Source organism: Falco cherrug, chromosome 2 (assembly GCF_023634085.1).
Source record: "Falco cherrug isolate bFalChe1 chromosome 2, bFalChe1.pri, whole genome shotgun sequence".
NCBI classification, from domain to species: domain Eukaryota; kingdom Metazoa; phylum Chordata; class Aves; order Falconiformes; family Falconidae; genus Falco; species Falco cherrug.
Window position 1 is genome coordinate 97,331,400 of NC_073698.1, and position 24,737 is coordinate 97,356,136.

Consider the following 24,737-nt stretch of genomic DNA (forward strand, 5'->3'; position numbering starts at 1 on the left):
CTGAAATACTACTCCTCTGTGTTTGTGGGAGATGTTAGAAGTGTCTGAGGTGTGTCTACACATCAGTGTTTTAACATGGATCAGAGTTTGTTTTTGAAGTGAGTCTCCTGAGCGTTATGATAATCTTTTGTTTCAGATTATGGACCAGTCTGAGAGTTCATGCGGTGGATTTCTTCTGGTTGAACATAACTGGAAGAGATGATCCAGGGGGACCTAATGGGCATTTAGTGACTAAAGGGCATTGTGTCCATTAGACCAGGATAGTACTAGTTGAAGGGAGAGGGGAAGTCGGCATATATATAGTGCAGACATCAAGTCCATCAACACCTGTTGTTTTGCTCAACATATGTGTTCCTGTGGTTCACATGACTTCCTAGTGTTGAGACACCCTGAGGTGTTTGTAGCTGGTTCTGGAATGAAGCTGATAGGCAGTTCAGGGTGAGTATGGGCAAATGCATCCTCTGGTAAATGTACCATATCACATGCTGCTGGGAATCGCAAAACTAACCGATAATTTTATAATTATACAGAATAGTAATGCAGACTATAATTTCCAGTTATAAAGTCAAAGCAGCATTAAAAGCAGCATGCATGCATTTCTGAAACCTGGAATATTACTGTTTTTCTGTAAATCAGTCATATTTTTTCAAGTACACTAAAGTAGGTCATGTATGTCTACATTTATATTGTATTTTGCATAAGTAAACATTACATTTTTAGAATGTATTTTTATTCTTTTTGATGGTAATTTCCTAGTGGACTACCTTTCTGTCACATCCTTGAGTCAACATATACTTCTGTTGTTTCATTATTTCATTTATAGCAAATCTATGACTTGACAAAAAAGACACATTTGCATTTTGGAAGGGTGAGGGTTTTGAAATGGGCTCTACAAACAAATAGTTGACAAGCTGTCTTTTGCTTCTCATATTAGTGCTATTAAATTAGTTTCTCTTCATTTCAACCATGTTACTTAATCCCAAGACATATGTGCAGGATTTGGCCCTAAGTATACACCTGAGCATGAGATTCCGTATTTAATTTTAATCTCTTCAGGTTTGTGTCAATGTATTTAATTCCTCCTTTTGCTTAGTGACATGAAGTTTATTTCATCTGGATTCTTTCACAGATTGATAGAAATGTCTGGTAAGTAGAATAAGACCTCAGTTGAGATCAGTCTTAGATGTGGTAAGAGTGAAGTCTGTGAAACCACAAGAAGGCAGTCATAACTCACAAGTGCAGTGGAGATCCTGTAGCTCATTTGTTTTTACAGCTTGTGTTTATCTAGTATTTTTTCCAATGCATTTGGGAAGACACTGCTGTAAAATGAGAAAAGGTGTTTCATACTTAAGATGCAAATTTAATCCAAGCAATGCATAGTTTGCATTTTGAAAACTACTGATCTCTTGCTGTTTCATTGGTAATGACCTTTGGATTTTGATGGCTGTCTTTCTAGGAACCTGCTAATGATGACAGCCAGAGAACAAATAACTGTTGTCTCATGATTTAGGTGGTGGTTTCTGATTTTGCTTAATTTCTTTTGTAATTACTCTGATCTTTTTTTTTCTGTGTTTGCATTTTGGTGCATGTAAAGTTGTGGCTTTAAATATTTCAATGTAAAGTCTAGTGAAAACAATCTGCAATAGAAACAAAGGTTGAAGACGGCTTTGCGTGAAGTGTTGAGAAATACCAGTTCAAGGCTTAGGTCAGTACGGTTCTATTTGTATCCATTCATCTGCAGGAGGACCCACCATAACATTTCGACAGGAGTCAGCACACTACAGGTGATGTGTAATGTAAATCTAAAAGAAAACCTGATTAAGACTTTCTGAAAATTGTGATATCCATTTTCTGGTGTTAAATCCAGATGTTTAAAATGAGACTGCAGTGTTCATCAAGCTGTTACCCGTGATAATTTAATTTTGGTTTATATTTACAAAATACAGTTACACCACCAGAATGAATTGTTAGGCTGATCAGTTTCGTAACTATTTCTTATGTTCAGTCATTTAACTCTTTAACTCAATTACTTTGGCTCAACCAAGTAACCAACATTTGCTTTTCCACCATTTAAATATCTGTGGTATAAAAATGGCCTCTGCTAAGGGAGATGTACATTTGATTCAGCTGTGAGGGATCATGTGGCTTGTTAGAGTAACAGAACTCTATGTGTATGTTCCAGTATATGTTCTTGCCTTTGGTTTCCTTTTCAGAATACTGTTGGTAAGTTAATTCATTTTTTTAAATTAAAAGAGTTATATGTACTTGTAAGATGCCAGAGGAAATACATAAAAACTTACACAGTTAACCTTAATGCTGTATTTCTACATACATGTAACACATTAATCATAAAGTTTTGCAAGTATTTGATGGTAATATAGTAAACAATGTGACTAATCTGTTAAGTACTGTTTGTTCTCTTACCTTTTCTCACATTAGAATCCTATGTAGTATTTTCTTTTGTTTGTTTTGGTAGGTTTTATATGTTTTGTTTCTTTACCTGATTTGGGTAATCTTTATTTGATTTTGTTGTTGAAATTTTACTTTGTGCATTTGTTAACTACAGCAAAGTCTAAGGACATTTCTTATAAGTCAGGATAAAATGAAGGAGTTATTATAGACCCCAAAGCACAGTCTCCTGCTGGCTGCTCCTAGGGGATGGGGAGCCAGGGGCTGAGGGTGACATCATTGCAGGTTGTGGACTCTCTGAGGGGAGCGGCCCCAAAGGGCCTACACAGAGTGGGCAGAGCTGAGTGCTGGTAATAGGGTCATCAACAGCCTTGGGCACGGCAAGTGATGAGCCAGGGTCATGGTCAGCCAGGGGCAATGGTGACATGAGTGAGTTCATGGTGCACGAGGTGAAGAACTGCCTGAAGGGCAGGGCTGCAAGGGTTCTAGTGAATGGGGCTACATCTGGCTGGTGACCACTCACCAGCAGTGTTCCTCAGGGTTTAATTCTTGGGCCTTTTCTGTTCAGTGTATTTATCGACAATCTGGATGCAGGAGTTGAGTGCATCATTAGCAGGTCAAATGCACCATTAGCAGGTTTGCTGATGATATCAAACTGGGAGGTGCTGCTGACCCTCCTGAGGGACAAGAGGCCTTGCAGAGGTTCTAGATAGATTAGAGCATTGGGAAATGATTAGTGGGATGAAATTTAACAAGACCAAAAGCAAGATTCTGCACCTAGGAAGGAGTAACACCAGACACAAGTATTAATTGGGAGAAGAGTAGCTGGAGAGCTGCCCTACGGAAAGGGATCTGGAGGTGCTGGTCGACAGCAGGATCAATAGGAGTCAGCAGTGGCCCCGGTAGCCAAGAGGGCAACCTGCATCCTGGGGGGCATCAAACACAGTATAACCAGCTACTCAAAAGAAGTGAGTATCCTGTATCAGCGTTGGTGTGGCTTCACCTTGAACATGATGTGCAGTTCTGGGGCCTGCAATTTAAGAAGGATGTGAATGTCCTTGAATGCGTCCAGAGGAGGACAACACAGCTGGTGGAAGGGCTGGGAGGAATGTCCTATGAGGAGCGGCTGAGGACTTTGGGCTTGTCCAGTTTGGAGAGAAGGAGGATGAAGAGTGACCTCGTTGCTCTCTACAGCTTCCTGAGGAGGGGAAGTGGAGAGGGAGGTGCTGAGCTCTTCTCCCTGGGATCCAGTGACAGGACATGTGGGAATGGTTCATAGCTGAGCTGGGGAGGTTTAGACTGGACATCAGGAAGCATTTCTTTACCGAGGGGGTGGTCAAATGTAGAGGGATTTTTAAAGGACCAAGGACATATGTTACCATTGTCTGGGTTGGACAACCCAGGCCTGTTAGTTGAAGCTGCAGAGCAACTTTAAATTGTCCTTGAAACAAGCAGTGTGAGAAAGAAGACAAGCTATGCACAAACAAGAAGCCAGGTGCAGAGCAAGTCCCGGGAACTGCGAAATCAACACACTCTCATCAGCACACTCTGATCAGGCGCCTGCAGCATGCTCACCAGTCAGCGACATGGACACCTGCGTGACCAGAAACATTTATCCAATCATCTGTGTGTAAAGTCGTGTGAGCGGTTGGGTTAAGTTATAAATATAACCTGTTTGTTTAATAAAGTGAGCATGGCATGTAGCCATATTGGTGTGATCCACTCTGAACATTGCATGCTGTTGCTGTCCTTCCATCTCAAAAAGATATAGTAGAAGTAGGAAAATTGGAGAAGAGTAGCAAGAAAGACCAAAAATACTGAGTGACCCTTTAGTTGCTCATCCAGTCCTTACATTTTTGCTTCAGTAACCATTTTTTTGCCACTCTTGGTTACATGACATTGGACTATCTGGAATTTAGTTTGGTTCTCGATGACTGCTATAAAATACTTAGGTATGAACTTTTAGGTTGTGCGATAAAATCTCGTCTGCACACCCGTGAAGAGCTCAGAGAGGCGGTGGCAAGTGGGGGGTGCCAAATCACACCCCGCCGGCTGCTCCCAGGCCCACCACAGGAGCCATCGGGGGCCCATCCCCACAAGGCCAGGGGAGCAGGGTCCCGAAGGCAGACGGGGCCCAGGTTAAGGGCTTGGGGAGGGGCAGCCTGTTGCAGGAGCTTCGGCCCCACTGTCCAGCCGTGGGACCCATCCAGTTGAATCAAAGCCAGATCGCCTTCTAGACCGAGAGGAGACACTGCCTGGGGTATGGGACACATGGGGTGCAGGGGAAGAGCATTTTGGGACTGCACAGGATTGATTATCCCCTCAGCCCTTTACTTCCCCATAAAAAGGGCTGGATGTATGTAAATAGGTGACATGCTTGTCTGGCCATGCCTTGCTCCTGACCAGCACAGTCTGTCCTATCTTACTAAATTACACTTCTAACTCCTTTTCCTGGCTGAAGGGTGTCTGTTCTATGTGTGTGTATGGGGGCTTGAGTGCTGGCAACAAGTCAGACCCTGGGGTGGAGGCCTGTGTGTCCATGGTACCAGTGGCTGGAGCAAGCAAAGATCTGGGTGCCTGTGGCTGGATTGGGACCTTGGGCTGAAGGGTCTGTGTGCTGAGAGCTGGTGGCTGGAGGCACCGGAGCAAGTGAAACCAAATGCCAGCCCTTGGATGGGACTGTGGGTCACAGGGGCCAGTGTATCTGTGGTGCTAGTGGCTGGACTGAGTGTGCACAAGTGTGTGAGCGCTACTGAAGAGCCAGCTGGACAGGTCTGTGGGTAGGTGACGTGTCCTGAGAGCTGGGTGTGAGTGTGTGCCTCCAGGGGCAGGAGGACAACAGTTTGGCTACTGCAGGATCAGGGGAATCTTGACCAGCTCTGGCTGTGTCACAGTGTGTCTCTGAGAGCAAGACTACTGGGGGCCAAAGTAACCCCCAAAACCACAGGAGTTGGCTACTGGAGTCCCAGTATGCTCTGTCAGTGTGTGTGAGGTGGGCCGTACCAGCACCTGGAGTGGGGTCTGTGTTCCTGGGGGCTTGTATCCAGGCGCCAGTAATTGGGAAGACTCGGAATCCAGGGGAACCTACTGGGCAGACTTCCATTTTTCTGCAGTATGTGACATTGTTTTATATTAACTGGAACTTCCTAGTAGTAATTAGGTCAGATGGTTTAATACAGCTTAGAGGTGCTGAAAGCATAACTAACCAAAGTCTAATCATTTTCTATCAGGATGGGATGAAGTATCCCATTTGAATGTTTGTAATGGAAACTGCTGCTGTACATGCAAACACCATTCTTGTTATCTAAGTATCAGAAGCTCAGTAACATTCAATTTATGATTTGTTGATGCTTGTTTTATTTAATTTCATTCCTTATTAGAACCTTTACAAAGCAAAAGAAATCCCTTACTAAGGAATTAATTATTTCCTTAAGACATAATTTACAATGAAATAAGAAGCTTTATAGAAGGAGCAAAATATACGCATTGCAGTTTTTTGTATATCCTTCCTGTCTTCCCTAGATGGAAGCCAAGGAACCAGAGTATTTCTGGGTTTCTGTTGTATTTTATGGTTGGTTTCATCTTGTGTTGATCCTTTTCTATCCATGGCTTCTCCAGTGGATGGTCTTCAGACTTGCTATATATCGGACAAGCATGTAGAAGTGAAGATGCTAAGAATATGTTTGCATAAATTGCTATTGAAGGAGCAGTCTTGTTTCCCAAAGGTGGAGCTTCTCATTGGCCTTTATGATGTTGCTCGTTTAATTTCTAATGCAGTATATCTACTGTTCATATTTACAGAGTGGTTCAGTTTCACTGGTCAGCTTTTAGTCTTCACTCTAGCTTGTTGCTAAGAGTCATTTCAAAGTGCATATGGGCTTAAATTTGCTCTAGCTTGGTGAAGGAAAGACTTTGGTGGCAAGTGTTCAAGCTGTTATATAAAGGGGTATCCTCTCTTCATTCCTTTGCTGTATTTTGAAAGTCAAATGAGTTCTGGTTATTTATATGCAAAAGGATAACTAAATATCAGAGCCCAGTAGAGGTGGGACTGTGGTTCCCCTGATCATACATCTCCTACAAGTTTGTGTTTAATCTCAAGAGAAAGGCTTTGAGAAATACATTTTTCTTTGGCATTTCCTATCTGCTGAGTTTGGTATTTCTCCCCACTAAGTGTGCAGACTTTTCTGAAATTAATTCCTAGGTGCATACTTCGGTATTCGGGAACTGGAAAGCCTAGCTTGAATTTGTTGATTCCATTCAGCACCTTAATTCCACACTTTACAGTTGGGCCTGGGGGTGCATAGCCCCCAGGATATGGATAAATCTGTGTATTAATTTGTGTCTTAGTGAGCATGCAGCCCAGAAGTGTATGTCAGGCACGGTATAAATTATATTTTACCATTACATATAATTTCATGCTGTTGAGATTGTTGAAAGGTTAAGGAAAATGTTGGGAACCTGTCTCTTTAAAGTCATCATTGCAGCAGCTGTTGATTTTTTTACTCAAGTGCTTTGTTTCACATCAGTTGGTATGTTATTTGAAGGGCTTATTTCTATGCTTTTTTGTCATTTTTAAAGAATCAGTGAAGTCATCAGGAGAGGCTACTTTTGAGAGAGAGCGGTTTCACTCAAATGTGAATTGAAGATTGGGCAGGGGAGAAACAACTTCCAAACCTGGTAATAGGTATACAGCTACTCTCATAGCACATTAAGCAGCTAGTTCATTTTGCACAGCTGATCTCTGCCATTTCAAAAGATGGGCTCTATCTCCAAACTTAACTATATGGACAGAGATGCAAATGGAGGAGATTATTTTTTTGCTTGTTTTGTTTTATTGTTTGTTTGTTTTTGCTATTACTCCAGTGAAAAGCCAGTTTTTACCTGCTTGTGAAGGTTATTAATTTTTTTTCCCTGGGGCACACTGTAGGTGAAGATTGATTCTTCATTGCCTCTCTGCATGCATTTTTTCCTTACAGGAGATGCTGCACAACTTTTCTTATTGCAAGGTGTAATGGGGCACAGAACACAGATGTTTCTGTCTTAACTCTTTAGACCCAAGGATATTTGTGTGTTTTACCAGAGGAAAGCAAGTGTTCGGATATACTTGCTGAAGGGAAGTCTAGTAAGACTGATCAGAGATGCCAGTTTATCACTTTCATTGAAAATACTTGTGGCTTGTATTTTCATGAAAAATTTGAATGTTAAATCTTGTAATGCTTGTCTGATGATTTTGTTTTTTTTTTTACAGCCCCCCTCCCATCTTTGCTTTTGTAAACTCTTGCCTTGTACACGTCAAACAGTCCTGGTCTTTGAAAGTCTGATTCTGTTAGTCTGCTGGAAAGGAAACTGTAGGCAGAAAGTGTGTGAAGCTCAGGTGGTGGCCTGAGTTCCTGTTGTCTCCATCTATGATGTGTTGCTGGAGACCGTTTTAGTTTCATATGCCTGACATCTTTCATGTGATGTGTCAGTGCTGAGAAGATAGACTATTTGGAGTTTGCCCCATTGAGGACAGTTTCTTCTCCTCTTCAATATACAGATTAAGATACTTTAAGGTTGCCCTGAAGGTGCAGTGGTGGAAGGCTTATAGATGGATGGAAACAGTGGTATTTAACTCTTCCTCAAGGGTATTTCTGCACAGCACGTTAAGCCACCAATACAGACTAAGTCAGAATTGTCATTGACGTAGATCAGGTTAGGACTGGGTTTGAAGAAAAACAGATGTGAAGGAATTGGAAGACGTAATCTGGGAGCATGTAAAAAGCAACAGATTAAACACAGATTTCTGATAGTTTGGAATTACGGTTTCAGCCAGGTATACTAGATTAAAAGCAGAAAAAAATCACAGCTCTACATTTGTGTAACTTAGATTAACCATTTGCTAAAATGCAGAGTGGTGGAGAGCATTTGATTTAGCATTCCTGCTTCCTCTGATACCCTGTTGTTCGGAGGAAGCCTGTAGATCTTGTTCTTTCATCTTTTAACAACAAAAGATTATTCACATCATGTTAGTTTGTACAAATCTGAAGTTGCTGAACAGTACTTTTTATGTTTTGCTGAACATACTTTTTAATTCAAGTGGTAATGGTTTTCAGTAGAAAAATGAAAACAGTTGTAGATACTGAACTTACAAAGTAGGGGAGCCACACATCTGGACATTTATGGCATTAATGTCTCAACTAACAGGTATAATTCAAAAGCAGGAGTGCTTTCTCTAGTTCAGTGGAAAGCAGCAGCATAAGTGAAACAAAGTGGCAAGCTGCTGCTAATCTGTTATTGCAATCAGCTACCTCTGTCACATTTTATATGAAGAAGAAAGAGGGGATAAATTGAAAATAACACATAAAATATTGTTTTAACATTACTGCTGGCTAGGTCTGTAAATGGAACTAATAAATCCTCATACAGCATTGAGGGTAATACTAAAGTATTGCCAATAGCACATGTTATTTACAGCTGTTCCGAAGTTTTATTTTTCCTATTTACATCTTTCTCTTTTTGAAGGGGTTAGACCTGACATGGTGCTCATAGTAAGCTATTCTTATGCTAGAAAATCCGAGTTTTAGATAAATTCTACAGTAATGGCAGATAAAAATCGTAATATAAAATGAAATAACGATTAATTGTAATATGCTGGGAAGATAAGACAAGTTTTCATAAAATATTGAAATTAGTGTGAACTAAAATTTTTTAAAAATTGCTCCTAAGTAAGCTTGCAAGTGGAAAGGAATGGATATATTTTTAGATTTAACATCCCCAGAGCTCCTTAGGCAATATAGGAATAGAAAGTTTTAGCATTACATCTCATATGAAAAGAAATTGTATATATTAAAGTTTCTGAAGTTCAAATTAAAAGATGAGGTAAAGGCATAGGTATAATTTGCATTAGTTTGTTTCTTAAAGTACAAAACATTCAAATTCAATGCTTTAGTTTCAGTTCCTGAACTTCCAAATACGTCTGGTCCAAGTCTGTGTAACTCACCTTTTCATTGTATCAGATTCAGAATGCTTAATGCTCAAAATGAAGGCAGCAGGGATTTATCTTGTGTGGCTAAAACACCCAAGTTCGTAGACTAATTACCTTTTCCTCCGCGGTTTTGTCTTTCCTGCTAAAAGAAGCTTAAGAAAAACTTGGAAGGTGATTCTAAATTGTCCTTGGAAGTGACTTGCCATTGGCATTTTTACAGAACCATTTTAGTGAGCTGTGCTCGTCTCTTAAGTACCAAAAAGGACATGTCCTCAGATAACTAATCTAACCAAAAATTTGTTTCTCCTAATCTTGGAGTAGATCTGTGGTGGTAGTGTTTCGGTTTTTTTTTTTTTTTTTTTTTTTTTTTTCATTCAGCTCATCCATCAGTGCATAGAAGAGTGCACTTAGTTATTGATATTGCTAGAATAATTTTTGTTTATGTTAAAAGCAGATTTATGTTCCTTACGGTATGAATGCTGTAGTTTCCACAGACTATTTGATGGGAACAAGAGTCAAAATCCGTACTGATTGTGTCTTTTTACTTGCTGGGCTTTCTGATCCTTTTGGTGTACAGCATCTTAAAGAAAAGGGATTCTGGTTCCTTTGGCTATATTTTTGTGTTAGGACCAAGTCCTGTGACATCTGGAAAGATTTTTGGAGCAATATTCGGAGAGCATACTTTGGCTACTTCAAAGACTTGCTTGAAAGAGTCCCGTGGGCTAAGGCCTTGGAGGGAAGGAGGGCCCAAGAAAGCTGGTTAATATTCAGGGATCACCACCTCCAAGCTCAAGAGGAGTCCATGCCAAGGAATAGGAAGTCAGGCAAAAATGCCGGGAGGCCTGCATGGATGAACAAATTGCTTCTAGCAATAGTCAGACCCAGAAAGAAAGCATACGCTGGGTGGAAGCAGGGACCAGTAAACTGGGAGGAGCACAGAAACGCTGTCTGAGCATCCAGGGATGAAGCTAGGACAGCTGAAGTCCAAATGGAATTGAATCTGGCCAGGGACATGAGGGACAAAAAGAGGGGCTTCTATAAGTACAAGGGAGGCAAAAAGAAGACAAGGGAAAATGTGGGCCCGTTGCTTACCGAGACAGGGCACCTGTTTACATCAGACATGGAGAAGGCTGAGGTACTGAATGCCGCCTTTGCTCAGCCGTTATTAGCGTGACTAGCTGTCAGGAATGCCGGGTCGCAGAGAGCAGCGGGAAGGGTTGGAGGAGGGCAGATGTCCCCTTGTTGGAAGAGGATGAGGTCAGGGAATACGTAAGCAAACTAGACATGAGTAAGTCCATGGGCGCTGATGAGATGCACCCCCAAGTGCTGAGGGAGCTGGTCGGTGTCATTGGGACGCTGCTCTGATCTTTGATCGACAATGGCTATTGGGAGACGTGCCCAAAGACTAGAGGGAGCCAAATGTCACTGGAATCTTCAGGAAGGGAAAGAAGGAGGACCCAGGGAACTACAGACCGGTCAGCCTTGCCTCCATCCCTGGGAAGGTGATGGAGCAGCTGATCCAGAAATCAATTTTGAGGTGCATTAAGGACTAGAAAATCATCAGGAGTAGTCAGCATGGCTACACGAAGGGGAAGTCTTGCTTGACCAACTTAGTAACCTTGTGTGATGAAGTGACTGGCCTTGTAGAGGAGGCGAGAGCTGTGGATGTTGTCTGTCCGGACTCCAGTGAGCCTTTGCGCGCTGGCTCCTGTAAGATCCTTACGGACAATCTGTTGATGAACGGGGCAGGATGAGGAGACAGTGAGGTGGACTGAAAAGTGTCTGAATGGCCAGGCCCTGAGGGTGGTGATTAGCAGTGCAAAGTCAAGTTGGAAGCCAGTGACTAATGGTTTATTCCAGAGGTCAATAGTGTGTCCAGTCCTGTTTAACATCTTCCTTAATGGCCTGGTTGATGAGGCAGGGTGTACCCTCATCAAGTTTGCTGCTGACACAAAACAGGGAGGAGAGGCTGATATGCCAGCGGGTCTTGCTGCCGTCCAGAGGGATCTTGACAGGCTGGAGAAATGGGCTGCCAGGAACCTCACGAAGTTCAGCAAGGGGAAGTGCAAAGTCTGCACCTGGGTAGGAACAACCTCATGCAGAAGTATACGCTGGGGGCACCCATCTGGAAAGCAGCTTGTCAGAAAAGGTCCTGGGTGTCTTGGTGGACTTGGAGTTAAACATGAGCCAGCAAGGTGCCCCTGCAGCAAAGAAGGTTGGTTAATGGTGCCTGGGTCTGCATTAGTCAAAGTGTTGCCAGCAGGTTGAGGGAGGTCATCTTTCCCCTGTCCTCAGCATTGGTGGGACCCCAGCTGGATACTGTGTCCAGTTCTGTGGCTCCTCAGTACACAAGAGACAGGAACACATTGGAGAGAGTCCAGTGAAGGGCCAATAAAGTGTTGAAGGTACTGGAGCATGTCTCCTGTGAGGAAGGGCTGAGAGAGCTGAGCCTGTTCAGCCTTCAGAAGAGAAGGCTGAGGGGTGGTCTCATTAATGTACATAAATACGCAAAGGGAGGTTGCAGAGGAGCCAGGCTCTTCTCAGTGGTGCCCAGTGACAGGACCAGAGGCAGTGGGCACAAACTGGAACTCAGTAGATTTCCTTTTGAGCAAAAAAAAAAAAAAAACTTTTTTTTTTTTTTTCCCTTTGAGGGTGAGTGATCACTGACCAGTGATCACTGGTTGCCCAGTGAGGTTTTGGAGTCTCCATCATTGGAGATAATCAGAGGCTGTCTGGATCTGGTCCTGAGCAACTGGCTGTGGGTGTCCCTGCTTGCATAGGGGATTTGGAGCAGATATCTCCAGAGGTCCCTTCCAGTCTCAGTCGTTCTGTGTGTGACTTGAACAATCTTTGGAGTCATAGAATCACAGAATCTCTGAATGGTTGAGTTGAAAGGGACCTTTACCAGTTATCTAGTCTACTCCCCCTGCCCTGTAAAGGGACATCTTTCATGAGATCAGGTTGCTTAAAGCCCTTGACCAACCTGAGTATGAATGCTTCCAATTATGGGGCATCCAGCACTTTTCTGGGTAACACGTTCCAGTATCTCACCACCCTTATTGTAAACTCTTATGTCAAATCTGTGTCTAGCCTCTCAGTTTAAAACTGTTGCCCCTTCTTCTGTCAGTAGAGGCCTTGTTAAAAAGTCTCTCTCCATATTTCTTTTAAGCCCCCTTTTTTAGATTGAAAGATTGTGACAAGGCTACCGCAGAGCCTTCTCTTCTCCCAGCTGAATAGCCCCAACTCTCCACTTCTCTTCATATGAGAGGTATTTTAGCCCCCTGATAATTTTTGTGGCCCTCTCTTGGACTCACTCCCAACAGGTCCAGGTCTTTCTTGTGCTGAGGACCCCAGAGCTGGATGCCGTACTCTAGGTGGGGTATCACTAGAACAGAGTAGAGGGAGATGATCCCTTCCCTTGTCCTACTGGCCGTGTCCTGGGAGCTTGTGTGAAGATGTGACTACATACTTGTATGTAGTTTTCATACAAATGTGATCTCCTCAAACATTCCCTAAGAGATATCCAGCTTCAAGGCATGGGCTTTGTAGTTGTTGTAGCAAGTCACTGTATTCAAGCTTCTAAGCTTTGCTGGGATCAGAACAGAGTATGGCTGCTTTGATAAGCTGGTCTAAGTTGGCTTGGTTGCAATGCATGCTGATGTATATATTTCTGCTTCAGAACTGTAGTTCTTGTACATCCAGAGAATAATTTTGGCTTTATCTGTGTGATTTTTCTATATATAAAAAGTTATGTATTGTCATGGTTTAACCTTAGCTGGCAAGTAAGCACCACAAGAGCCAGTTGTTCACTCGCCCTGCATCAGGATGGGGAAAGAATTGGAAGAGTAAAAGTATGGGTCAAGATAAAGATGATTTAACAGCTAAAGCAAAAGCTGGCATGCAAGCAAAGCAAAGCAAGGAATTCATTCACCACTTCCCATGGGCAGGCAGGTGTTCAGCCATGCCCAGGAAAGCCTGTTGTGATGGTTACTCGGGAAGACAAATGCTGTAACTCTGAACGTCCACACTTCCTTCTTCTTCCCCCAGCTTTACATGCTGAGCATGTCATAGGGTATGGAATATCCCTTTGGTCATTTGGGGTCAGCTGTCCCTGCTGTGCCCCCTCCCAACTTCTTGTGCACCCCCAGCCTGCTCGCTGGTGGGGTGAGGAGCAGAAAAGGCCTTGACTCTGTAAGCCCAGCTCAGCAATAACAAGACAACTCTATTATGAACACTGTTTCCAGCACAAATCCAAACCATAGCCCCACAGTAACTACTATGAAGAAAATTAGCTCTATCCCAGCCCAAACCAGCACATGTATATATATTATTCCATTATTTGCATCTCCCCTTATTTAAAAAAAAAAAAAAAAAAAAAGTGAAAAAAGTACAGTACTGCTAGTTCTTTGCATTCTGGTGCTCTTCCTTGGAGACTGGTTGCCAAATCTATAGTCAATGCCAAAGGGGAAGGTATAGTACAATCGCATTTATTCATTCCTGTGGCAATATATTGCCTAGTTCTTCTGAAAGGATGTCCTTTTACTCCCTTATAGACTCACCATTATAGTTGGATTCTGAACAACAAATTTACCAGAATCTTCATCTGTTCTGTTTCCAGAGTATGAGCTTATAGGTTATGGAAGAAATACATACATGTGCTTAAGTACATGAACGTGCACTCTTGCAGAGTTTCTGTCACATTTCTTGTGTTCAGTCTACAGTCACTCAGGTCTTCCTGATGCTGTTTTTATCTTCCATTACAGAGAAAGTGAATCAGTATTTTGTTTCATCTCAGTCCTGCAAGTCATGCACTTCTTTTCCTGGGCTGGTTTTTTTTTTCCAAAATTGACCTTTCAGAAGCGTCTCTAGTAGAATAGGAGATTGACGTTTGCCCCTGTGCTGGTTTCATATTTATCTATCTGGTCTCATCATGTTCTCTTTTCCTTTAGTTTAAATTATTATTTTGCATGGGATACTGTATTGGCTGTTTCACTGCAGTCAAGATAAATGAGAGCTATAGTGTTTCCTGATCTGGGAAATGCACTTTATTATTAAATTGTAAAATAAAACTGACATGGTTGACTTTTGGTAAACTCATGTTGCATTTAATTAAATTTTCCATTTATTTCAGAGACGTTCATTATCTTTCCTTGACAATTTATTTTAAGTATTGTGCAGTATTTAAATGTGACTAATGGGCTTTCCATTCATGAATCACTACCAATCCCTATGAACTTCTTAAATACAAGCATTACCTTTTGTTTGCTTCCTAGCCCATCTAGATAGTAAGGGTTTACAAAGATGGGCTAAAAGGTGACTTCAGTCAGTTTTCTACCAGCCTTGCCTGAAGAAATGCTTTTCTAACTTTTCTCTGGTCACTTTACACTTGTCTGAGCTTTTTACACAAGGGTGTTGGAATAAGGATTGGTATTAGTGTTGTGACACAACATCATTCTCTAAGCAGAACTGAGTGGTCTATTCTGTTTAAACCTCTTAGAGTGATCATGTCTAGTCTTGAAGAAATACTTATTTTCATGTATTTGTCTTTCAGAACAATGGATCACTTGCTTGGTGCCAGAATCATAAACAGTGTTCAAAGGTACGTCCTTTTTTCCCCCTTCTCATTTAAGTTACCTAATTGCTTTCAGACTCTTGTCTGTAGATTAAGTGCTTTTCATCTCAGCCTGTTTTCGGAAGCATCTGTTTCTATTTTATTTAGAAACCTCAATCTGTAAGAAAATATCCAAAATTCAACCAGAGTGATTTACTCTTTCAGGACAAAGGCATCATGTTTGAGGATACATATCAAGCTTAGTTAAACCGATATAATTTTGTGGTTATTAACAAACTTTTCACTGGCTAAAATCTGGTGTATCATTTCGTTCTTTCAGTATTTTTGGTCATAAGAGAGTAAAACTGTCAATCACTTCAAAATCTTCCTCCAATAGCACTGAGGTATGTCAACATTCAACATTTCAATCAGTTTGGTTATTTAATTTTTAGCCTGACAGTGAATTTCTGTGAAAAAATACTTGATACAAATCCTAGTGGCTTTACTGATGCCCTGTCCTATCCTAGCAGTTTAATCCTGAAAAACTAGAGGGTAGGTGGGCTAATTGTCAACTGATTCTCCTGTGCAAGAGTCTTTCTGTGGTGCCTGGGTAGAATCAACAATGATTTGGCAGCTTTGGTGGGTCAAAGTAGAATTACTGATGCTGACTGTTTGTAAACATCATGAAAGATGCATCCACTGGAAATTTACCTGAAAATGCTGAAGGTAGTATTTTTGTCTAATCTTCCTGGAAATGTATTTCTACAATAAATTTAGCTTTTTAACTTTGATACTTATGTTTTATTCTGTGAAGGTTGTACTGTAAATGGGATTAAATCCAAGTAGCATTGCTCTGTATTGTTTTAATAATGTAATCTATGTAAATGCTGGTGCTAACCCTTGATTTTAACACATGACAATTTCTTACCTACATTTAAAAAGTGAGATATTACTGATGTACTGATTTAGCTTCTGTTGAAATTAATGGGATTGGAAATGGACCAATTTGTTCTTGACTGTTCCATTGTAGGAAAATAAAACAAAGTTGATCGCTTTTGTCAGTAGTAAAACCAAGGTTTAACAACATCAGTATAAGAAGAGAGTGGAACATTTCCTGTTAGGTGTGCCACACTGGGAAGGGTTGCACTTCTGCAATGAAATCTTGTAATTCTTAAAAAAACCCAAACAGGTGCAGAGAATGTGTGTCATCATAACGGAATTGTCTTTTAAGGAAAGCGTGGGAGTCTTGTACCGCAGTGATCCTCATGTAATTTTCTTTTTCATTCACTTATGAAAGCTGCCATGGTATGTAATCTGAAGGGTTTTCCAGTGGTTTGTATCTGCCTAACAAAGAAGGAATCATACAAGAAAGGTTGTCCAGCTTTTAAAGCAGAGCATGCCCAAGTTCACAGAATCCACATAAGATGTATATAAGGTATTGTGAATTTAAGGTTCACCTCAAGATTTTATGTCTCTTTAAATCAGTGTAGGAATGCTACAAATTAATATTATATTGGAATACAAAATGCAACAACTGTTTAAGTTTTACATAACATATACTTTACAGTCATACTATCTTATATTTTCATTCTTTCTTAGGAAGGTAATACATTTTCCTTATGAAAGTAGCTGTGTTATGTTTAGAAAAAGAAATAAATATAAACTTCGTCAAATTGTTAGCAGAGCTGAACATTAGCAGAATGTTTTTGTTTCAGGCAAACTTTGGTGTTCTGTGTTTTCCAATGCAAAGTCAAACAATTGTGTTACCTAACTGCAACTTCCAAAGCAGTGCAGGGGATTGAGCTAACCTTTTAAAAATGCAGATCCCTTTCATTGCTTCTGAGCACCTCAGTGGAGGAGGTTTATATGAGTGTGACTCTGCTAAATATCTCAGATGAAATTTTTTCTGAAGGGTTCTCTCACCTTTATTTTGTGGTTGTAGTGTTTAGTGACACAGCTCTTTGAGGTGATTTGTGGTAAAGTTCAGATGACAGCAAACATCCAGCTACTTTGTTAGCGGAGGGGACTTGGAAGCACAGAAGCATCTCTTGTTTGCAGAAGTACTTGCATCTGATACACAGTGGAGAAATTTTATTTGCAAGTTGGAACAATATATGAGTTCAGGAGAAAAGCAGAAAACATCCACCAATTTTCACAACTGTATTTTTTTCTTATGCATATTAACCCACTGACTATATGCATATAGTGACTCACACAGGTGAAGGGTCTGTTTCACTCTTGTTTATTTTGACCAATAAATCTCCTTTATGTAATCCACTTAGAATCATAGAATAGGTTGGGTTGTAAGGGACCTTTGAAGGTCATCTAGTCCAGCCCCCTTGCAATAAGCAGGGACATATTCAGCCAGATCAGGTTGCTCAGAGCCCTGTTGAACCCAGCCTGAAACATTTCCAGGGATGGGGCATCTTGCCACCTCTCTGGGTAACCTGTTCCAGTGTTTCATTGCCCTCATCATAAAGAATGTCTTCGTTATATGTGGTCTTAATCTACCGTCTTTTGGTTTAAAACCACTACCCCTTGGCCTGTTGCAACAGGCCCTGCTAAAAAGATTCTCCCCATCTTTCTTATAAGTCCCCTTTAAGTACTGAAAGGCTGCTATAAGGTATCCCTGGAGTCTTCTCTTCTCCAGGCTGAAAAATGCCAATTCTTATCCTTTCCTCATAGGAGAGGTGTTCCATTCCAATGATCATTTTTGTGGCCTCCTCTTGACTTGCTACAATAGGTCTATGTCTCTCTTGTGCCGAGTGCTCCAGAGTGTGGTCTCACCAGAGCAGAGTAGAGGGGCAGAATTGTTTCCCTTGGCCTGCTGGCCATAGTGCTTTGGGTACTTTCTGGGCTGCAGACGCACATTGTCAGCTCATGTCCAGCTCTTAATCCAGCAGTATTGCCAAGTCGTTTTTGGCAGGGCTGCTCAGCAACTTCATCCTCCATCTGTATTGATGCTGGGGGTTACCCTGACCTAGGTGCAGGATCTTGCACACATGGGCCCACTTCTCGTTGCTTCCCTAAGTCCCTCTGGATGGCGTCCCTTCTCTCAGCTGTGTCAGCTGCACTACTCAGCTTCGTATTACCTTCAAAGGGCCTTTTGAGGGTGCACTTGATCCCACTGTCTGTGCCATCGATAAAGATATTAAACAGTACTGGTTCCAGTATGAACCTCTGAGGAACACCACTTGTCACTGATCTCCATCTGGACATTGAACCATTGGCCACTATGCTCTGGATGCAAACATCCAACCAATTCCACATCCACTGAACAGTCCATCCAGCAAGTCCATATCTCTCTAATTTAGAGAGGAGGATATTGTGGGGGACTGTATCAAAGGCTTTACAGAAGTCCAGATAGACCATATCCTTAGCTCTTCCCTTGTCCACTGGTGTGATCACTCCATCATAGAAGGCCACTAGGTTGGTCAGGCAAGACTTGCCCTTGCTGAAACCATGCTGGCTGTCTCACATCACATCCTTGTCCTCCATGTGCCTTAGCATAGCTTCTAGGAGGATCTGTTCCGTGATCTTCCCAGAGACAGAGGTGAGGCTGACAGGTTGGTAGTTCCCAGAGTCTTCCTTTCTACCCTTTTAAAAAAATGGGTGCAATGTTTCCCTTTTTCCAGTCACCAGGGTCCTCACCTGACTGCCATGACTTTTCAGATATCATGGAGAGTTCCTTGGAAACTACATCTGCCAATTCCCTCGTGATTCTGGGATGTATCTTGTTAGGTCCCATAGGCTTATGCTTGTTCAGCTTCCTCAGGTGGTCACATACCTGATGTTCTCTTACAGTGGGATGGATGTTGCTCCCCCAGTCCCTGCCCTGAGGTCCATCCACTTGAGATGTGCGGGAAGAGAGGCTGTCAGTGAAGACTGAGGCAAAAAAAGGTTGAGTACCTCAGCCTTATCCTCGTCTGTTGTTACCAGTCTTGTTCATCAGGAGGGTTATGCTTTCTTTGACCTTCCTTTTCTGGCTGACATACCTATAGACATGCTTCTTATTATTCTTTGTGTCCCTTGCCAAGTTCAGCTCCAGCTGTGCCTTAGCCTTCCTGACATCATCCCTACTTAACTGGGCAGCATCCCCATACTTTTCCCAGGATACCTGTCCCTGTTTCCACTGCCGGTGTATTTCCTTCTTGCTCTTTCGTTTTACCAGCAGATCTCTGCTCAGCCATGCCTGTCTCTTGCCTTCCTTTCTTGATTTTACACCTGGGGGTCGAGAGCTCTTGCACTCTATGGAAAATGTCCTTGAAGATCTGCCAGCTCTGTTCTGCTCCCTTGTCCCTGAGGGCAGTTTCCCAGGGGAGTCCTATTGCTTGAACAGCTGAAACTTTGCTTTCCTAAAATTCAGGGTCCTGACTTTACTCTTCACCTGACCTATATCCCTCAGGACTGTGAACTCCACAAGTGCATGATCGCTGCAGCTAGGCTGCCTCCAATCTTGACATCACTGATTAACTCACTCGAACTAAAGCATTACAGTAATCACTGAGTTTGTTGAACAACCTCCCACTAACAGCTGTGTGTGGGTTAAGGTACTACTTGATGTGTGAAGCACTGTCAGAATCTGGCCCAATAAAACAGTCTGCAAGGATGACTTAAGTACTTCCAGGATAACAATGTCACAATGGAGGTTTGATCTCTTTGATCAATGGCAATAAAGTGGTTTATGTTGTATTTTGAATTCCCTCACTGACTTCACCTTTGCTATTGGATTTAGCTTTCAAATCTTTACATAGTTTTTGTTTAAATCCTTGTCTCTCCTTAACTTACCCTCTGAAAATCTTTATGTAGTATTTTTCCACTTTCTCTCCAGTATTGTCACTATTCTGTATGCCCATCTACCTGTTTCTTAGAAGTCTACCAAATAATCAGTGAATTGTTTAGGTTGGAAGGAACCTCGTGAGATCTGCTAGTGCAATGCCTCTACTCAAGCAGGGCCAGCTAGAGCAAGTTATCCAAACTCACGTCCATTTGGGTTTTGAGTATCTCCACAAATGAAGACCACAGTCTCTCTGGGCAACCTATTCTAGTGTTTGACCACCCACACAGGAAAAAAAGGTTTTTGTGTTTCCTGGTTTTTAATTAATGCCCATCACCTCTTGCCTGGTCTGTGGGCATGATTAAGAAGAGCCTGGCTCCCTCTGCTTTTCATCAGTTATTTATAAACATGGGTAAGATCCCCCTGAACCTTCTTTTCTCCAGACTGAACAGTCCCAGCTCTCTGAGCTTCTCTGTATATAGCAGATGCTCCAGTCCCTTAATGGTATTCATAGCCCTATGTTTTCTTCTTTTCTACTTATGCTTTCCAAGCCCAAAATGACTCCTGTCTACTGTCATTCACAAAGCTCCTGTCCTGTCCTTGAAATCCCACTGCCTTCTGTCATCTCATTAACAGCAAGTCTTGCTAAACTGTATGTAAATGCATAGTGTTTGCTGTTCCTGCTCCATTTTGCCAGTTTGCTTTTAGCGTGAGCTCCATAGTGCCGAGGTTGTTCTCAAGTATTTGGAAGTGCTGAGCACATGACAGGTGCTTCCCTGTAAAAACAACACTAAGAGCCGAATGCCAGTGAGAGTAACATGAAATGACAAAGTGCCCTACATTGATGCTGGTTTAGTGAAAAATGTATTATAGCCCTAAGGGGGGGCAAAATGACTGGGAAAGGCATTTCAAGAGAGTTTCTGAAGTAGAGATATTTTTTATTTTTTTTTAACTGCTTCTTAACAGAAGTGGGGTTTTTTTGTAAGCAACTGAAAGTCAAAAGACCAGCAGGCATAATGCAGAGCTATATGTGCAGTGGCATTTACAAGGATTGGAGATAAATGGGGATCATCATAACGCACTGTGAATTGCAATACAACTTTCTTGTTCCCACCAGCCAAGGCAGTGGTCCCAGATCGATTGATTCTACAGAAAGGCTGTTTTTTGAGTTTTCAGAACTGAGAGGAAAATGTGAAAATAAAGATAAATAAGTTTATACAAATGCTGCAGCCAAATAAACAGACTGTTTCAAACACGGGGCTCTAATTTCTGTTTAGAATAATATGCACTCCTGAATTCAGTCTGTGAGCAATTGTTTCAGGTTTCCAGCTGAGCTCTTTCCAAAGATAATGCAGGTGGAAAGATGAGTTAATGGTTTAAACAATTAGAGATTTGATGCACTCTTCCATCTGTCAAAGCCCACTGAAATGAAAGCTCACAGTTTTAATTTGTGCCTCCAGCATCTAACTCAGTCTGAAATGGTGTCAGTGATTTGCCCTGCGCACAGTACTGTCATTCTTATGGTAAGCATTCTGTGCACACATGCTGGGAGACTTTTATCAAACATATTAGTGTGCATTTGAGAGATCATTAGCCTGTGTAGCTGGAACATTCCAGGTTTCTTAGCCTGGAAACTCGCATCTCTGCTGGAAAGTATGTTGAACCGCTGTTATTTACACAAGAAAGCTACAGCAGGATGGGGATAGCTTTGTAAAATTCAAGAGGAATGGTGGTTCTTGGTACTGTCAACCTATCGTGATTTAAGTACCACCCATGAGAGGATGAGATAGTGGGTGTAAAAAAAATGCTCTTCCTTGATCTGCTAGAGAGAGTGTTTTTCTTTCATCTAGTAAAAGATAAGGTAAAACCATTTAATAGAATCAGAGTTCATAAGAATTGGTCAGGTTATTGGTGTGCTAAATAGACAAAATAATCGTGAGCATATAAGAAGTAAGAAGGCAGATGCAATACTTACGGAATATTTGATGTTTTTTTATATTCATCTATAAAAAGGTAAAGGGGGCTGAGAGAACCACAGTGGTTAGAAAATTAAAGCTGAACTAGTCAAGAAATAGGTTGACTGAAGTTTCTGGATATTTGTGTTTGGGGAAATAGAAGAAAGAGCTTTGTGATTCAGTGTTTGTTTATACAGAAGCATTAGTGTATAAATGTGCTGTGATGACAGGAATCCCTTTGTTCTCTAAGGGCCTTGAGAACTGACAAATACAGAGTTACAGTCCAAACAGTGTTTACAGTATTTTGTAATCCTCTGATGTAGTGCTCCATATTTGTGGATATCAAGCTTTATTTTTCGGGTATCAAATAAATAGTTGTATTGGAACATGGAACACTGAAAAAAGTGGAAATGAAGAAGGTTCACATTCTTCACAGCTTCCATGTTGGATCACATCAGTCATCCTTCCAGACTAATACTGTGTTACCAGCTAGGTTCTCCATAGGTAAGTAAACCTATAGGTCTGGGCTAACCTGCTGGTAGAAGAAGCTTACTTAAGCCCTATTACTTATTTTTGTGTGGTACTGTGAAACGTAAGGGTATTTGCTTTTCAAGACACGAGTTTTTGTTTCTCAGCTCTTACTGTTTATTGTTTTGTTCACCTTAAATGTTTTTGTCTTGAAAAACAGACTTCAGACCTTGATGGAAGGTGCTTTGCTGGGCCTTCATTTTGAATGGCCCTGCTGATAACCTTCTGTCTCTAGAATGAATGGTTAGAATCAAGTTATTATTATTTTTCTTCTGGTAAAGGATTTATCACCACTGCTAGAGCCCTTATGATCGGTAGGGAGGAAAGGATCATATTGGTTGTCTGTCCCTGTACCCCAGGTTGCCGTTGATACAGATTTCTGCTGAGTTAGTTTCTCATTGATCTTCATTGTGGGTTTTTAGAAAAGGTTGGCTCTTTGGGAGCTTGTTTTTCTTGCCAGCTGTATTTGGTCTACTTTGTTAACAGAGTTAAGCAGGTCTGATCATTATGCTGTGTGAAATTTGAACTACCGAATACTGAGCAAACTGAGCCAATGCTGAGCATAACTAGCCAAAGATTAAGTAACTCTATTTCATAGTGAAAGGACACAAAATTGTCATTAATGACTGAACTGTGCCAATGGTTCATGGGGATAAAAGCATAGCAGTCTCAATTCTGGTCTCAGAAATACAAATGCTGGATTTAGACCTTAAGTCTGCATACTCTACACTATGTACAGACATACACTACAGCTGAAGGAGAAGTGTGTGCATGGGCGCATGCATGTGCGCACACACACACACACATACCCAAGAGATATTTATTGAAGCTGGCATACTGAAGCACTAAATGCTTCTTTAACTTAGCTTTATCCGCTTCAGTGAATACTGTTCAGAATCCAGGGATATTCAGACTGCAGAACCCTTTATTTAGAGGTATTTGAGCACAAAAATAATCCCTTCCTAGAAACTTTTGAAATGGCAGTGGAGCTATGCAGCCTAATGAACTATAAATTTTTGTCATCTAGAAAGCAGTTTATTAAGTAACATCTAGCAGAAGGCAAATCACTGGAACAACACTGGTCAGACAGTAAAGACAGACAGTACCACTAAGACTAAGGAAAATTAGCAGTAAATCTGCTTGAAAACAAGCGACAGATTTATCCTTCTAAATCTTTAGTTTTCCCAGGTCTGTCACACCACTCAGTTTACTCAAAGCTTGTACATATTTTTTTCTCATCTTTCAGTAACTTCGCACTCTACATGCAGAGGGAAATATATAACATGGAAGTGTATTTGAGATTTTGATTTCCCAAATACAGTCTTAGTTCCCTGAGCTCAGCTGCATGAATTAGTGTTTTGAAATTTTAATAGCTGTCATAAGTCAGAGAATCTATACAAAATCTATAACTTTGCAGTTGAGATCAGAATCTTGATTTTATCTTATTAAATTACATTTCATTAACCTAATTAATTCTAGGTGCAAAGGAGGCTGTAATAGTCTGTTTAAATGTATGGTCCTCTTCTCCTTTTGGGGGAGACAACTGCAGAGTTAGATCAAATACAGCTCTACTTAAGTGACAAAGACAAAATGTACTTGCATTGACCTTTAATGTAGTAATAAAATATATTCAAGCCACTGTAAAGGCACAGAGCCTGAAAACTACGTATATCTGTATCTTAGCCTTGACTTTAAAAGGAGTTTTGCTTGACTAGACCCAGGGCATTAGTCAAAATCCACTGAAGTAAGGAATACTAACTTTAAACAAGCTTTATATCCATCCATAAGGCAAGATTGGGCTTTTTCAGGTGACCTACCTTGGAGTTTTTTCGTTACCATAGTATTAAAAGGGATATAAAAATGTGCTTGGGTAGCTGAGGTTACTGGGATGAGAGGAAGGCAACTGTCTTTGAGGCATGCAGACAAGGATGTAGGCACCTTTTTCTCCACGCACTCACTCATTGAGCTGTAAGGAAAGCATTGAGCTGGAACTGGGACCTGTGATCATTTTCCACTATTGAGTGCCTGCAAAGAATTGGGAAACTATCAGAGCACAGAAGCATGGTCTGTCCTAAAACAGAAATTGTAGGTTTTGTTTTGTAACAAAGTGTGACGTTTGATCAGGCATTGAAGAGTTAATTCCATTTTGGCACTGTCTGTATATTGGAATAACTATACACAACAGACAAAAATATTTCTGAAAGGGTGCGGTGTTAAAGAGCTGGTTTTGCGTCATCATGGATTTTAAGCAGATCTCATTGAATTTCTGTAGAAAATTCTGCATAAAGTCAGTTTGGGGTATAATCTCAGGTTAACAGGTGAAGGCAACTGGTTTTGACAGTTCTTTGTAATAATCACACCTACTATACAGATTACAAACATGCATTCTGATTTTTAGTTAAATCAAGTGGTTTTAGCTATTGCAATGGCCTGAAGAATTTAAACACAGAGTCAGCATAGAACTACACAGATGCAAATCCCCAAAAGTGAGATAGTGACAGGAAAATACTCAGGCCTGTTTTCCAATACTCAGGCCTGTTTTCCAATACTGTA

The 24,737-nt window shown here is 41.3% G+C and overlaps 1 protein-coding gene across 1 annotated transcript in view; it reads left to right on the top strand.

The window, feature by feature from the left end:
• Positions 1-24,737, top strand: part of ANOS1 (anosmin 1) — a 140,186-nt gene that overhangs the window by 15,967 nt on the left and 99,482 nt on the right. The window contains exon 2 of the mRNA XM_055702810.1: positions 14,925-14,972. Coding sequence (XP_055558785.1) covers positions 14,925-14,972 — 48 coding nt within the window. The remainder of the gene's footprint in view (positions 1-14,924; positions 14,973-24,737) is intronic.